General features: G+C 37.5%; 1 protein-coding gene across 2 annotated transcripts in view; it reads right to left on the bottom strand.

The window, feature by feature from the left end:
* Positions 1-10,772: 10,772 nt before the first annotated feature.
* Positions 10,773-15,990, bottom strand: part of LOC107075821 (interleukin-6 receptor subunit beta-like) — a 30,063-nt gene continuing 24,845 nt past the window's right edge. For both annotated transcript variants that reach the window (XM_069187062.1, XM_015338588.2), the window contains exons 14-18: positions 15,679-15,819; positions 15,194-15,278; positions 13,471-13,552; positions 12,577-12,750; positions 10,773-12,492 (exon numbers count right to left, since the gene is read on the bottom strand). In XM_069187062.1, coding sequence (XP_069043163.1) covers positions 12,241-12,492; positions 12,577-12,750; positions 13,471-13,552; positions 15,194-15,278; positions 15,679-15,819 — 734 coding nt within the window. In that variant the 3' untranslated portion in view covers positions 10,773-12,240. The remainder of the gene's footprint in view (positions 12,493-12,576; positions 12,751-13,470; positions 13,553-15,193; positions 15,279-15,678; positions 15,820-15,990) is intronic.

The raw sequence follows: 15,990 nt of genomic DNA on the forward strand, positions 1-15,990 counted from the left end.
ATTTAAGTTGAGTGTTTGATTTGTTGAAACTGAAAATGTTGTTATTGGCGCTACAGTATGTACTGTTGTTCCTCTTGCTCAGGTCACAGTTTATTTTGAGTAATCTATTCAAAAACCAGTTTCACTAACAAGGCGTTTTTTGTGCTTAATTTCTAAATCCTCCTACAAGTTTCCTTAAAGATAGCCAGTTTTGATTTATTGATGAGCGGCGGTCAATTTAAGCCAAATTGAGATTTACTGTAGCTATGTTGTGTTATGAAGTCTGGTTTATTGGTATTTTAAAAAAAGACTGCATAACATTAGATTATATAAATAAGTTGTAAAAAAAACGTTTTTTACATTTCAAACATTTAGATTTTTTTTCCTTTACAAACATTTCTAAACAGCTCAATAAAGCTATTACGAGCCAGGCATTATAATTTTTTCGTTTCCACCGTTTTAGTCACCAAGTTACAATATTGTATGTACCTTGCTTTTTAGGATTCAGACCAAAGGAAACCAAAGTTAATTCCTGCTCTTAATCCCTTGTGCAGACTGGTTAAAGTAAAACTGAATGTTATTCTTCAGACTAAGGACTATGAAAGGTAAAATAAAATCTGTTCAGGATGTCACTCTAGGACCAACAGTGAAACTAGGTCTTGAAGACTCAAGAGAGAAACTGAGAGGGACTGCAGACAGGTCTGAAATCTTGAAATATTTATTCATATAAAGGCTGGTGGGTGTCTGAAACAAACTACTCAACCATGGTGCTGAAATATATTCCATGGGACCCATGACAAAATGGTTGGATCAACATGTTAGAAATGCAACAGCTAGATTGGCCAAATAGCTCTTTTCCTTTTTAACCTGTCTTTTGTTTTTAAAATGGCAATGTCAATGAAACCATTTTGTGTTACAAGACATATAGGAACATTTGTAGTCAATCGTTTAATTAGGAGGGTGACAGTGCCACAGTGGTGAGCATTGTTGCCTCTCAGTGCTGGGGCCTTGGATTCACTTTTGAATTTGGGTTGCTATCCGGGTGAAGTTTGTATGTTCACGTGGGTGTCCTCCGGGTCCTCCAGTTTCCTCCCACAGTCCAAAGACGTACTGGTTAGTGAATTGGCTTCTGGGAAAACTGGGCCTTCTGTGAGTGTATGTCTGTGTTTGTGTCTTTCTGTCCTGTGATGGCGTCCCATCCAGGGTGTATCCTGCCTTGGCACCTGTTGCTTTCCATGATTGGCTCAGGCTCCCCCATGACCCTGTATTGGATGAAGCAATTAGAAAATGGATGGATGGATAGTTTGACTACACTGAGATCACACAGTGTAAGAGGAACTATGTAAAAAAGCCAAAATAACTGCCAGGCATAACTCTTCAGTCAGAACCTTATCTCCTTATCTCTCCAGTTTACAGAATCTAATGTTTTTTTTTTTTTATTGAGTCAAAACGTAGTAGTGGAATAACTCATATAGTGAGCATCAAAAGAAATGTATCACTTTTTTCATTCTTGTTCTTAGAAAGGTAATGTGTATATTTTGATTGTACAGTATATTGAAGAAATGCCCTCAACATTGCTTCGATTCATTGATCTGTCCCTGATAACCTGATTCAACCTGTTAAAATATCCAGCCTAAAGACATTCCAGAGACAAAAATACAATGCCCAGCTTATCAAGAGAACACTACAGTTGTGCTCTTGGTGTGCTGGAGGCTGAACAGAGTCATTGCACTCTCACTTTCTATCTAAGGGAGCTCACAGCCAGCAAGAATAGAATACCTGGAGGAACAAAGAATTTTGGAAAATGTTGCATTTCTAAAACTTAAACTTAGTATTTTTCAACTTTATTTCTGCTTTTCTGGGTGGGATATAGAGCAGTTACACAGTCAGCATATTGTAGCTCCGAGCATGTATGAGATCACCGTGCTCAGATCAGAGAAGTATATTTACAGTACGTCTCCATTGGTTACTTGCAAATAGGCTTTGTATCATCATGTCTCTGTTGCACGCTCTATGGTAATTTGCAGTGATGTATTTAAGGCAATAAAATGACATTTCTTCACACTCCACTCATCCTTGTCTTGTTGGCAGTGCACTCTCAGAACAAATTCACGCAGGAAGATACGCAGGATATTTCTGACTTTTATATTGTAAACCAGTAATGCAAAAAAATATGACTGACATGTGATGATCTTATGAGTTTTCTGACTGAATTAAACAGGGAGTAAGCATGATTTACTGCAGAGGTTTGTGGGGTACAACAATGGAAATGTAGTCATTTCTGTAATTTTATTAATTACTTATCAAGTGAAGAAAATGCATTATTGACCTCATCTGTATACAGATTTCTGACCATTTGGAATTACTTCATAATATACAGTATAACCCTGTTCCATTAAATTAAATTAATGTATAACACTAGGCCATTAAGATGTACTTTGGTTTCCTATAATACTGTGCATTTAGCTATCAAAGAATACACTCATTTAATACAAGAGGGTTAGATTAGTTACAATGCTTTTCAAGAGCCCCAAATTCAATAAAGTATTTTATTACAATATTGTCTGACTCTACAATCTTCTGTAAAAGTGGGTAAAAGCTTTGATTAGCACTAATTTCCACAATAGTATATATAGTAGGAAGGAAGGTTTCTCAAAAATCTATATTAATATCTTGACTAATTGCTTCACCAAAGCTTTTTGTGGTTCAAAAATTCTCTTTTTAATTGTGGATCCAATTTGTTCGGGCTATCAGTGACTTATGCAAGTGTTCATCAGCGTGAGCATTTTACATCGATGTACATCTATGATGCCAATGGGCCCCCCATCCTGGATCTTCTGTAACACACAGATATCTTGGTTTCGTAGCTCTCGACAAAAAAAAATGTCAACATCAGGTATGCAGTACATTAATGCTTTAATACTTTGAAAAATTATATTTAAACCAGTTATCTGCAATGTGTTTAACATGCGAAGCTTCCTGTAGAAACTCCAGTAGCCCAGCTACATCTGTTTTGCCATGCAATCGAAATATTGCTTGTAAAAAAGCTGTTCCAAGAACACCATTATTGCTGCCTCACCATCTCAAACACACTGGTCACAGCTAGAAGTACTGCCAATCCTACCAAGAAAGTGAAAAGAAGCAATTGTTGTCGGAGACTCCATTCTCTGGAATACTCTGGGAACTCTTGGGATTGTGAGATTACAACAGTTTGTTGTCTTTCAGAAACCTAAATAGCTGATATCATCCATAAAGGTGACAGGCTCCTAGCTAGGGCATGCAGCTCTATTGTTGTTATCCATGTTGGTACAAATGACATAGCCCACAAATAGCCCACTTTCCATCACTAAAAAAATTAGAGAACTGAAGAAAGGGACTAACTTGCAACTACTAACATTGGTCTTCTCAGGAATCCCGCTAACATCAAAGGTGAAAAACTACAAATGTTAATCCATCAGAATATCTCATGGATGAGGACAGGGTGTCCAAAAGGAAGCTTCAGCTTTTTTGACTTTCTGCAAAGCTTTCCAAGACAAAGGCCATCTGTAGAGATGTAACAGATCTAAAGCACAGATCCGGAAACATTTAAAATGGAATAGAAAGGGAGGAGACGCCAAAGAAAGTCAGAAAGAAAGCTATATTGAGAGCAAAGACAAAAAAAACTAAGGGCAACACAAAGTAATCAGGTAATTCATAGTTTATACCTTACTGTTGAGAGTATTAGAAACAAAGTGCATGAGATAAAAGCTACCACATTAACAGGCAATTATGATGTTATTGTAATCACAGGAGCACAATCTGAAAATGATGGAAGTGAATGTAACATTAGTGGATACATCATTCTGAAAAGACAAAAGATAAAAGAGGAGGATGTGTAGTGCTCTATATTAATCTGAATATGCTATTTTATACTTCTATAGAGAATTAAGATTGTTTTGTGTAAAAGACGTTTTTATGGGAGACTTTAGCTCCCAACAACAGGCAATGGGCACAAGGCAGAATACATGATGGACAGGACTCCATCTTTTCCAGTTTTCCCAGAAGCCAATTAACCTACCAGTATGTCTTTGGACCCACATAAACATAGGGAGAAAATTCAAACCCAACATTAAAGTATAGGAGATATGTGCTGTGCTTCTAACCTTCTAACGTTAACCATACAGGAACCTGTGGGAGAGCAAGCCGGCTTCTCCCGTTTAACCCTATGGAAAATACAACATATGCCCTGGTCTAACCGAAACCCTAAAACTAAACAGATGTCATGACCAGATGATTAGCCAATTAGACCTTTCCTCTTGGATTCTGAACTTGTTTATGGAGAGAAATTATTGCACACCATTGCAGTTAGTCTTGCTTCCCCTGTGAATGCCTGCACTTCTCTGTTAATGGCCTCTGAGCTGCACATCCACAGTGTGACTCACCACAGAGAGCTCAGTGAAACCTAAATAGACAGCTTTTACAAGTACAGGAGCAATTGTTTGTCAATTTCCTCAACTGTTGAATGAAAGGGTAAGTCTGTATAAGCCAGGACTGGAACAAAACTTAGACACAGATGCTAATACCCACAATCTTATTGACAGTGACATGAGGTATTTAAAGATAAAACAGTAAAGTCCTTGGTCTAACCTCTTATCCAAAAGACTGTACTCCCTTACAGCACAGTGTCCATAGTCACCATAATGCGACGTTGGTATTGGAAATTCAGGTCCAGAGGTATCAGTGGGTGCTACCTATTTTTCTATCAACACCACTGGCAGCAGCAAGGTTTTTTTTCACTGGATGTCACCCATCCCAGGACTGACCAGGACTTGTTGCTTAGCTTCTGATATCCAAAAAACAGGCTTCATATTGGAAATGGTGCCGCCGAACATGGACATGTTTATGGATATGTTTGTAAGAAATTTTCAACATTCGTCTTTTATAACATTGTGCGTAAACCTCTTCTCTATATGACATGTCTCAAATGGAGCACTACACACATGGTCATGTGCAGTGTAACCTGATTCTGTTTGAAAAGTCAACCAATCAGAAATATTGACCATATTATACATTACATGAATGACTGTGCTGAAACTGTACATAATCGTAAGTGCTAATATGAGCATCAAGAAATTACTAAAAGAAGTCACTGGTGTTTTCTATGCCTATCAGCACTTATTAGGGTTTAGTATAGATGAAAAGAAATCAAGCTTGTCATTTAGCCAAGTGTAAATTTCTTTAAATCACACTGATCAGAATCCTTAAAAATGTGATCACAACAGCACAGGGGAATTTATACATGTGATTAAAGCAGTAGGTCATGAAGAGTTATTAGGGAATGTAGTAGCTTATCCATCACATTTAGTTATTAAAATTAACAGACTCATTGTCGGGTGTTTCTCCTCAATACCATTGTTTTTCTTCTCTGTACAATATTCACAAAGCTACTTGTGCTGCAGTGTACTAGAAAACCCAAATTCATTGTTATCTGAAAACAAAATGGCTGAAAGCTCAGAAGAAGATGACCGTAGAGTGTAACAGTGTAAGTGGTTTTGCATTTATTTTTAAGATTGAAAAATTCAGTATGTACAACACATGCTTTTTACTATTGAGATCTGAAGTATCAACTGATAGTTAATCAGAAGTTACGTGTGAACCCACAAAACTGTAACATACTGTATGAACCCATGAAACTATAACATAATAATGCATTAGACACTGATAAAGCATTAAAGCAAATTTGTAATCAGAGTTTTACATAGAGAAGTGCTGGGTATAGTGATATTCACTTGCATGTTGATATCGCAGATCAGCTGTTCATATAAACGGGTTTCCAAGGAAGAATTTGCATATGAAAATCAAACTGGCAATTTTGCATTCAGGCAACAGTCTTTTTCTTTCTTTGATTTCTGGTTAAACAGACCTGTGGTTTCATCAGTGGAACCCCAATGGCACTACTCTCTGTGACCTTTGATATGCTTCTGTTTTCTCATTAACATTCACAGCAGATGAGTTTACAAAACAAACACTGGTGTCTGCAAAGAGACCTTCTACTGCTTCAATGACTCATGCACTATTAAAAGCTGCAATAAATTATACTTCTTCTTTGCAGTTTGTGTGTTATGGTTAGATAATGGATACGTTAGTAACCAATAGGAACTAATTGATCTACAGTAGATGAGCCCAATGGCTTCCTCTAGTTTATCATCCTTGTGGTGTTATTATGTTACGTAATAAAAATTTGAAATATTTAACCAGAGATATTTTCACATATTTACTGAAATATATAGGGATTTTAGCATGTTCCTACAGCAGTACTGTAAATACAAGCTTTCTTACATATAAAACTAAATAAAACTCGTACTAACAGCTTTCTCTCAACAATTGTTTAATCTGTTACTGCAGTTTGTTGTTGGCTATATTAAAATTAAGCATCTGCTTTCAATATCCAAAACTCTGGGATTAAATTCTGAGGAGCTACTTTAAGTAAAAAATGTCAATGAAATTTCAATTTCATTTGAAATGATAAATAATCTTAGGCATATTCAGTTGAACGCAGTGTGGATTTTTTTAACCAGTTATCACAAACTCATTCTAGAAAATAAACACCCATTTCAAATATCCGTGGGCTCATTAATTAAGTGCATGCTTAATTAGCAAGTACTAAGTAATACTTGATACTACCATTCACAAGATTTACAAGGTACGTAGACAATTAGTGGACATTCTCAGCTCTTGAAGTCACCTGGAGGTCAAAATCAGGATAATATTGTTCATGATTCCTAGTTGTTTTAGAAGCTGAAGTTCTTGTTGTGTGGAACAAGCCCTCAGAAAGTCTCTCCTGAGTCATTACTCAAGGCTGATCGTGTCTGCCCTGATCACGGGTGCTTCCTGTAAGCTAGCACAGGACATTGTCATTGGACATGTGATAATGGATAAGTGATCCACAGATACCACGAAGACTTTCCACTGCAGTGCTCCTCCCAGGACTATTCTCTCTCTGGCACTGAGCAGTGCTATTGTTGCAGCGCAATTGCTGGCATCAAACACTATTTGTGCAAATCACCATTTTACGTGCAAAATCACAAATGCTTAGGTTTGTTAAGGTGCGTGCTTTACAGCAAAAAAGGATTAAAGAGTGCAAAAAGATCTATAACACAAGCAAATTACTGCCTAGATTCATGCTGCAATTAACAATTGGAAATAGTATTCAAAAATGATTTGAAGGTAACTGTACTCAGAGCAATTTACCAAATTTATTTTTAATAATCAGTGATCCTTGGGAAAAGAACTGGCATTTAGCCAAACATGGTGGGTAGGCGTTGACTTGGTGTCACGACCACCAGGCAGTCAAGACCAAATCGTAAGCGAGCTAATCAGCCCCAGCAGCGGGTGATTATTAACAAACGCCGCCGCACGAGTTAAACCACCTGCGCACACTCACTGTGCGGTGCGCACTGCTATTTATACCATCTTCACCTGCTTCCCACTGATCGGTATTGAGTCTACTCCTTGAGGGTTCTAGCTGGTGGTTTTCCCCCGTACCCCATTTATTCTGGATTTTGGATTCCCCTTCTGCCTTTTCGACTTTGCACCTCGCCTTTCGCCTCGGACTGTTCGCTACCGGAGAACTTCCTGGATTACGATTTGCCTTTCGCCTTTTGACTACGACCTTGCCTCTCGTTTTGGTTTGTTCGCCTGCCTCATCCATTACCCGTGCCTGCGTCTGCACAGGATCCTTGTATCTTCCCACCAGGGATTCCTAACACTTGGCTGGTTATGTTAGGGTTACTACTGTATTGAGAGACCGGGACCAGTAGGAAGACTGTTACACAGATCTTAACTTTTCTACTCGGTTGCTGCGGAAGCTGCCATTCATGCTCGGAAATACAGCCTTTTCCTTTTCCTGTTCCTTAAATGCTTTTATGATAAATGTGATGCTGGAGGAAATAACAAATAATACACCGTTGTCCTACAAAAGACTGGATGAAAGTAGCTTAAAGTTCCTAAAATAACAATTAGGACAGTAGTTAGAATTAATACAGTACCTCACAGAGCTGGAGCCGTGGGCTGAATCTCAGGAGTGCTATTTGTGTAGAGTTTGTAAAGTTCTCCCCATGTTTGTGTGGGTTTCCTCCCACAACCAAACAATGTACTCGTAGGTTAATTAGCTTCTGTAAAAAATGGGCCTTAGTGTAAGTATGTGTGTGCTTTGTGATGAACTGATGTCCAGTCCAGGGTGTATCCTGCCTTGTGCCCAATGCTTCTTGGGATAGGGTTCGGGCCCCTGTGACCCTGAATTGGATAAGTGGCCAATGATCATATTATCCCATTATAGTGCTGTTAGAATTTAATTAGGCTGTATCAGACCTGTTAACTTTAGGCAGTAAGTCACTCTATTGGCTGTATTTTGGAAAAAAGCCAGCTCTCTATATAGCTGAATCCAGAGAATGGCTCTCCAGCCATCTTGTTTATAAGAACATAGTTACAAACAAGAGGTGGCCTTCTGGCACATCTAACCCATCTGATAACTGATTGATCAAAGGGTCTAATGCAGTATGCTTTATGGGATTAACCACTCAAATATTAATATTGAATGCTTTTATTGCAGATATGTCATTAGTGACTGGCACAGGCTCCAGTGCTTCCATTTTATTTTATGATTATTGTGCTTTTTTTCTGTATTGGATGAAAAGAGTTTTTCTTTGGTTTTAGCGTGGGTCAGATATGGATTCCAGTGCTGTAAGTGTGGTATATTAAAATCTACACTGTCCTAATCTGTAAGGCACTTTCCCCTCCTTTTTATTTTTATTTTTTCTATAATATTGCCCATAATACAATATTTACTTTTCATCTTGCTGTTTGGTCACTGCAGGCTATCGTCTATTTCTGTTTCTATTTGAGGGAAGGTGTAGCTGGTGACAGGTTTTAGGTAGTATTAGAACCTGCAGCTCATTTGGGGAAAGTTGCTGAGAGTGTGAGTAGTAGTCTCATTTTATTTGACTGTTTTGACCTTTCTTGTCATTTTCCTTGAGTTTCTGTACTTTGCACCCATTGCAAAACATAGGAGGGGTTGTTCTGTGTACCTTCCTTCCTGCATAATATCTGATCATTTCTTTCATAATGGTGGATACTGGTAGAGGACGTGTGGTCAGTGTTGAAACAGGACAAAGTGCCAGCATGGCTTCAATGACTAAGTGTGAGTGTGGCTTTTTTTCCCCCAGAGAATTATCTGCACACCTCACCAGCTCTTGAAATGCAGAAGATGGGCTTTCATTCAATATTGTATGCTAAGGCAAGGAGGGAGTAAAATTTAAGTGCATGAAAAATTAGGTTGTTACCTTTAAGGTTAATGCAGACAAGAAGGAGCTTTACTTTAGTGTTAAATTATTTAATATGCATGCAATTTTAGGAAATATGAATACTCTTAGCTGGGATGATTCCTGGCCCTTTCCTGACTTATTTACTGTGGGTTGGGGGTCTTTAACTGTTCTTTGAATCCCACTTTAGATTGCTTATTTCCTACATCTCCTTCACCTTCAAAACCAACCTTGGCCTTTTGTTGTTTCCTCTATAGGTTAACGTATTTAAATCCTTGGCATTTCCCATTTCCTACAGACAACAGGCACTCCTTTTTCTCCTCAGTTCTTGAACCATAATTTTCTTTTCCATAAACTTTCAAATATATGAAAATTTGATAACATTTGAGTTAACTTTTAAAAAAAAAAACACTACCACCTTCCCTAAGATTTCCCGTGCTACTTTATGGAAGACTATTAAGGCCTACCTGTGTAGACAATCTTTCTCTATTCAGAAGAACAAACGCCTAAGGAAAGATTAGCAGTATGAACAGTATAGACTTCATCCTCCGATTAGATCAACAATCTGCTACCTCTGCACCTTAAACCTGTGAACAGAACACCATCAGCAAATAGAATAATAACTCCTTATTTGTACCCTTGAATATTGGTTGTTTTTTCTTCTTTATGCCTATTTTGGGAATGTAACCTTTATCTTGTGAGATGGAGCACAGACTGTAATTTAGCATTCTCTAGCTCTTTGGGGATATTAAAAGTATGTTTGCTCTTAAAACTTCTGGGGATTCCTGGACTGCAGTGACGTCAAAGACGGCAGTCAGCTTTGTTTTTATTCCCGGCCCAGATGACCATTCTGCAGCAGTCAGACTCGCATTAGGTCATTCTGCATGTAGATAATACTCACTGACTACTTGTTGTGAAGGGCACTGTACAAAAAAAATACTTTTATTTTCTGTGTTTTTTTAATTAATCCCTCCCCCCTTGGCATTTCCCCTGTTTTTTGTACTTCTTGTATTTTGGGTTTTTTTTTGGGGGGGGGGGGGGGGGGGGAAATGATGCATACAATAATGAAATATATCCTGTATATGATTAAATTCATAGTTTTAAACCCAGCAGAAAAGATTTTCGTTAAAGAATTGCAGGAATACCCGTTTCCATGAAAAGCAACTTTTTGAGCTGCATTTCAAAAACTGCTTTGACTGGAATAATGAGTTTCAATTATACAAAAAAAAAACATAAGAGCTGGGAACTAGTAGGAAATGGCAGAAACTACATATCACCTGATGTCTGTTCTTAGTAGCAAAACACTATGCTTCTTTGTAAGAAGCAAAAATTACTGAGGACAACCTAATATGTAATTTATCAGTCCACAATGTACCTTTGAGCAATTAATGACTCATTAATTTGTACTACAATATTAGATGTATGCATACTGTGTATGACTGTAGTTGTTTCACAGTTTAAGTTGTAGTACACTTCAAAACCTGCAAATGAAAATAAAGAAGCAAAAAATCTTTTAATCCTTTCTGTAGCACATTTTTAGAATATTTACTGTTGCATATATACAGACACATACAGTATATACAAAGCAGAATGCTGTACGTAGAACTTTAGACTGGCATACAAATGCATTTAAACAAATGCATCATAGCTTAAATAATTTCCTACATTTCTTTGGTTAATGAAGGACTTTTGTCATAACCATTCTTCCCCTCACAGCATCTTTTCATATGCAATTGTACTTCAGATGTGTCAAGGCATATATTGTGAACTTTGCCCTCAAACTCAAATTTTCTATTAATCAGTAGGTGGCATAATGTTAATTATTTGCACGTTTAAAATGGAAACCTCACTGGTTTCTTTTAAGTAAATAATTTTGAAATTATTTTTACTTAAAGTATGGTCAAATTTATGCATGGAATACTAAAACATATTATATTAATTGCACTTATATAGCACTTTTCTGGGCACTCCACTCAAAGTGCTTTACAGGTAGCCACCACCAATGTGCAGCATCCACCTCGATGATGTGACGGCAGCTATAGTGCGCCAGAACGCTCAACGCACATCAGCTATCAGTGGGGAGGAGAGCAGAGTAATGTAGCCAATTCTTAGAGGGGGGATTATTAGGAGGCCAGGACACCGGGGTTACACCCCTACTCTTTTCAAGAGGCGCCCTGGGCTTTTTAATGACCACAGAGAGTAGGGCCTCGGTTTTACATCTCATCCGAAGGACGGCTCCTGTTTACAGTATAGTTTCCCCGTCACTATATTGGGGCATTAGGACCCACATGGACTGCAGGGTGAGCACCCCCTGCTGGCCCCACTAACACCTCTTCCAACAGCAACCTTAGTTTTTCCCAGGAGGTCTTCCATCCAGGTACTGACCAGGCTCACACCTGCTTAGCTTCAGTGGGTTGCCAGTTGTGAGTTGCAGGGTGATATGGCTGCTGGCATATTGTACTTATCACCCATATTAAGTTTATGATTATGTATGCAAACTACTTTATCTCAATTAGTTCACTAATTTGCAAAATGGAGAAAACAGTGAATATCAAGTTTTTGTAATTTCTTTGGAAACACATTTTAAACCAAAGCTTCTTAAGAACTTTGCCACCTACAGTTTCACAGAAATAACCTGTTTTAAAATCAAACAAACTTTTCTACGCTGTAGATGAAGTCATCCTCTCTCTCCTATGTATATTTCATCCTGCCCCTTATATCAGGCACACAGAACAGTAACAACAGTTTTTAATGCTCATAATACAATATAAATAAATCAGAACTGAATCACATTTTTAATAGAGCGATGAAAAATAAACAACCACTAGCTTTCACTTGAGAATTGAAAATGAGAAACTATCCTGGAATGTCCATCTGTACCATTTGTAAACAATGCCATGTTTAAAAGTTATTAATATGCACCATCTTAATGTCCAATTTCACTGATTTTGTTTAATTGCAATTAATATATTCTTTTATTGTCCACATTCTCTGAAAACATGTCAACAGTAACATAAGCCTGTCCATTATTGTTTTGCTCTGGTTTACAAGGTGTTTGTTCTTTTGAATTCTGAGAATTGCCTAAAAATTCCCTTGTTTTGGAGGCATTCTTCAGATAAGGGTTGATTAATGGAGTGTCTTCGGCTGCTTCACTTCCTGGAGTGCTGTCAATACTCCTCACTTCTTCCCTGTTCTCAGGAGACCCTGACTCACTCTGCAAGGCAAAATAATATTTTAGAAAGAGCTGATTTGAAAAGGCCCTCTTATGTTTTTTTGTGAAAATCAGTGAATTCTGTACCCTTTTTGACACACTGTCTTCCGAAATGACTGCTTCATCTTCATCGCTGCTGAGGTCAATGTCAGGTGGATGGACTATCATTTTTCCAGTTGGTTCAGAATTCCCATTGCAGGTGATGCGTTCAATGACATGAAACTTATTCTCAACATTTTCTGGCTCGTTGCTCAAATGGTCCTGTGAATCAAATAAACACTAATTATTTACAAATCTAAAGGCATTAAGGCTTCATTAAAGCAACCGCACTAAAACGAAATTCAATATGAGTTCATTTATGCAAAACATATTTATTTTCAAAAGAAAATGCAATGATGCGGCACAACTGTATGTAACTCTATAAACAAAAAATAACGTCCAGAGGTGGACGTCTGACGGCAGTGACACTGCACTGTAACAGGGAAGGTCAAGAGTTTACGTCCCAGTCACCATGCCTGCACCATACATACAGTATATTGTAACTCCTAATCGTAGTGACTGCTGTTCTACAAGTTTAAAAGCTGAAGACACCCGTCATGGTGCTTAGTAGCAAAGAAGTCTGTTTAAACTATTGAAGCCTATGAAAGATATGTGATGACTGAAAACTGCAGGTTTTTTTTTTTACTGGAGGTCAGAAATATTCTTTCCGTGGTGGTGCTAAAATTTACATCCGGCCCAAATCCATCCCATTTCCTAGCATGAGCGGTAACACACAAGGCTGTTCAAGCTGTGTCCAGGTACACAAAGCCCCTTGAAATGCATGAGATTCATATCTGAGGGACGGAGAGAAGGCTGGTGTCTCCCTTCTCAGCTCTCTGGAGGGCCTTTCGTAATAAATGGATTTTGAAACTACACTGAAGTGCAATGTGATTACTGTATTGTGTTCAAAATGTAATATATATTCACACATACAGTACATACCTTGGGAGAACATTCAAGAGGCCAGACACCAATGCTGCTAATTCTAGGACTTGGCACTTCAGGAAAGAGGATTTTTCTTACCCTGTGGAGATGATAGGGTTTAGAAATGTAGACTCAATGAATAAAACAATCTTGTTTTCTATAAATAAAAATGAGTTATTACTCACACTGGTATCAAACTTGATTTAATCAAAATGATTTAAAATAACCAAAATACAGGACTGGATAATGTACCTCATTTAAATAGTTCTAATCATGTAATACTGTAATCATAAGAGCATCTTACAGAGCAAAGTCATATCTGTCATATATAATTAATTGAAATTTCAGGAAGCAAAGAGTGTCACATTTACTGGAACTGCACATCTGGAAGCCTCCAGAACTATACAGAGACCTCCAAAAGTTTCCTGTTTCCCTGGGGTATAAACAGGTGTACTGTACCACATGGTCCCTGGGGTACCACATTGAATACCTCAGCAGTAGCAGCATCATCATAGTCAGTTAGCCCTCTGAAGGCTGCAGGCAAATGATAATTGACCTCCACAATTTGGGGACTGGCTATAAAATAATCCACAAAAAGCTACCACTGAATCTACCACTTTCCTCTATATTATCCACATTAAAATCCAAATCCAAATTAAGACATTTACACTAGTACAGTGACATGTTGTTGGAGAGGCAATCGAAACTCAAATTCATCAATTCAAAATCTCCAGCACACGCTGGCCTTTTCAGGATATGTAGTGTCCAAAATTATTATTCTAATTATTACTCTAAATCTCCTGCAAGAATGTGACAGTCATAGCTGAATTGCAAGAAAGAAGCCTATTTTTTAGGATGAACCACAGAAAGAGTTGAAGTGTGTAAGACATCATTTGACAGTTGTGACAATTTGTTATGTCAAGAGCAAATGACATTTTGGAGCTGCCCATCAATATTATGTTTGGTATAAAAAATATTAAGCTCATGTTGAGAAAACACTCAATAATTTGGAGGATCTATTGTGTTTTGTGGTTGTTTTTCATCTACAGGTCCTGGGGCCTTTGTCAAGATAGAGTAAATCATCACCATACAGAACACCATACACCAACACCATACAGAAACTTGGTCTAAAATGGACAATCCAGTATGACAGTGATACATCCAAATTGACAAAGGAGTGCACACTAAACATTCTCAACTGGTCACCTCAATCTCCAGACTTCAATCCAACTGAACATTGTAAGTCTAACTCAAGGCAGCAGTTCACTAGTGGAAACCAAAGGGTCTGAAGTTTTCAGAGCAATTCTACATGCAGGAATGTAGAAAGTTCTCGTCTAAAGACCGACAACGACATAGCACTGAACAGGAGGTTCTGCCAGAGGAGGATTAACAGAATACTAACTACAGGGGTGTGAATAATCGTGACCTTAATGTATTCTGTATTTCAATTAATTATTTATGGCACGTATGACTTTACTTTGTGCAATCCAATGTAATGAATGTAACTTTATTAGATTTTTTTTTAAATGAGACATTTTCAATCTGTAAATCATTCTACTATATGATGTTGACTGTTAGGAATAAACTTGGAGATGCCATCCTTCACAGTCAAAGAGACCAACTAAGAATATTATCTCTCAAATGCTAAAACTAAAAATCACAATAAAGTATTATGAATCACACACTTTGTATTTTCTATTATAATACATAACCAAGCATTAAGGTAATAAAACATACTTACAAAATAAAGCAAGAAATCCCCATGGCAACCATTAGGAGAATGCCTAATCCACCAATAACAGATATTGCTTTAATGAAAGATGAATCTGCAAAACATGTTAAGAAAACTGACAAATAAGTCAAGAAAAGTCATATTTACATTTTAATACTTTAAATGTTTTTTTAAATAATAAGTCCTGTTAACATTGCTCATTTAAGAGCTATTTTTTACTATCTAGCAGTTTTGGTCAAAATAATTATGGATAAAGGCACACAGGGTATAAAAGTATAATACATACGTTTACACCTTGTGTGCCTTTATCCATTATTATGTCAATAAGATAAATAATAAATTCTGAACTTGTTAGTGAAGGCAAGTTACATTTTTGGAACAAATACGATACGCTACATTTTCTGAACATCTGGCCTAATTTAAACTGAATTTGAAAGATATGGTCTTTCTGTGCTTAGAAATGTAGAAGGCCTTGTAGACACAAACATTCTCACCATACTTGAGTGTTCTAAAGACAACCGTGCTGCTGTTGGATCCACCCGCATTAGTGCTGGCCATAACATGCAAGGTGTACTTGGTGTTGGGCTCCAGGTGACTCAGGTGGTGTTCTAGAATGTCGCTGCTAACTGTGATTGCTAATAAAGTAACATAAACAGAGAACACAGTCTCACAATGAGTCTCTTCATAAATCTATTAACATACATAGCAAGGGGATTAAGGACTTTCAAGAATCTGATTAAATAATGTAAAATGGAATAAACAGCATACTGTACATCCTAAACCTTGACCACTTAATGCAAAATCTA

The sequence above is a fragment of the Lepisosteus oculatus genome, chromosome 3 (genome assembly GCF_040954835.1).
Source record: "Lepisosteus oculatus isolate fLepOcu1 chromosome 3, fLepOcu1.hap2, whole genome shotgun sequence".
NCBI lineage: Eukaryota > Metazoa > Chordata > Actinopteri > Semionotiformes > Lepisosteidae > Lepisosteus > Lepisosteus oculatus.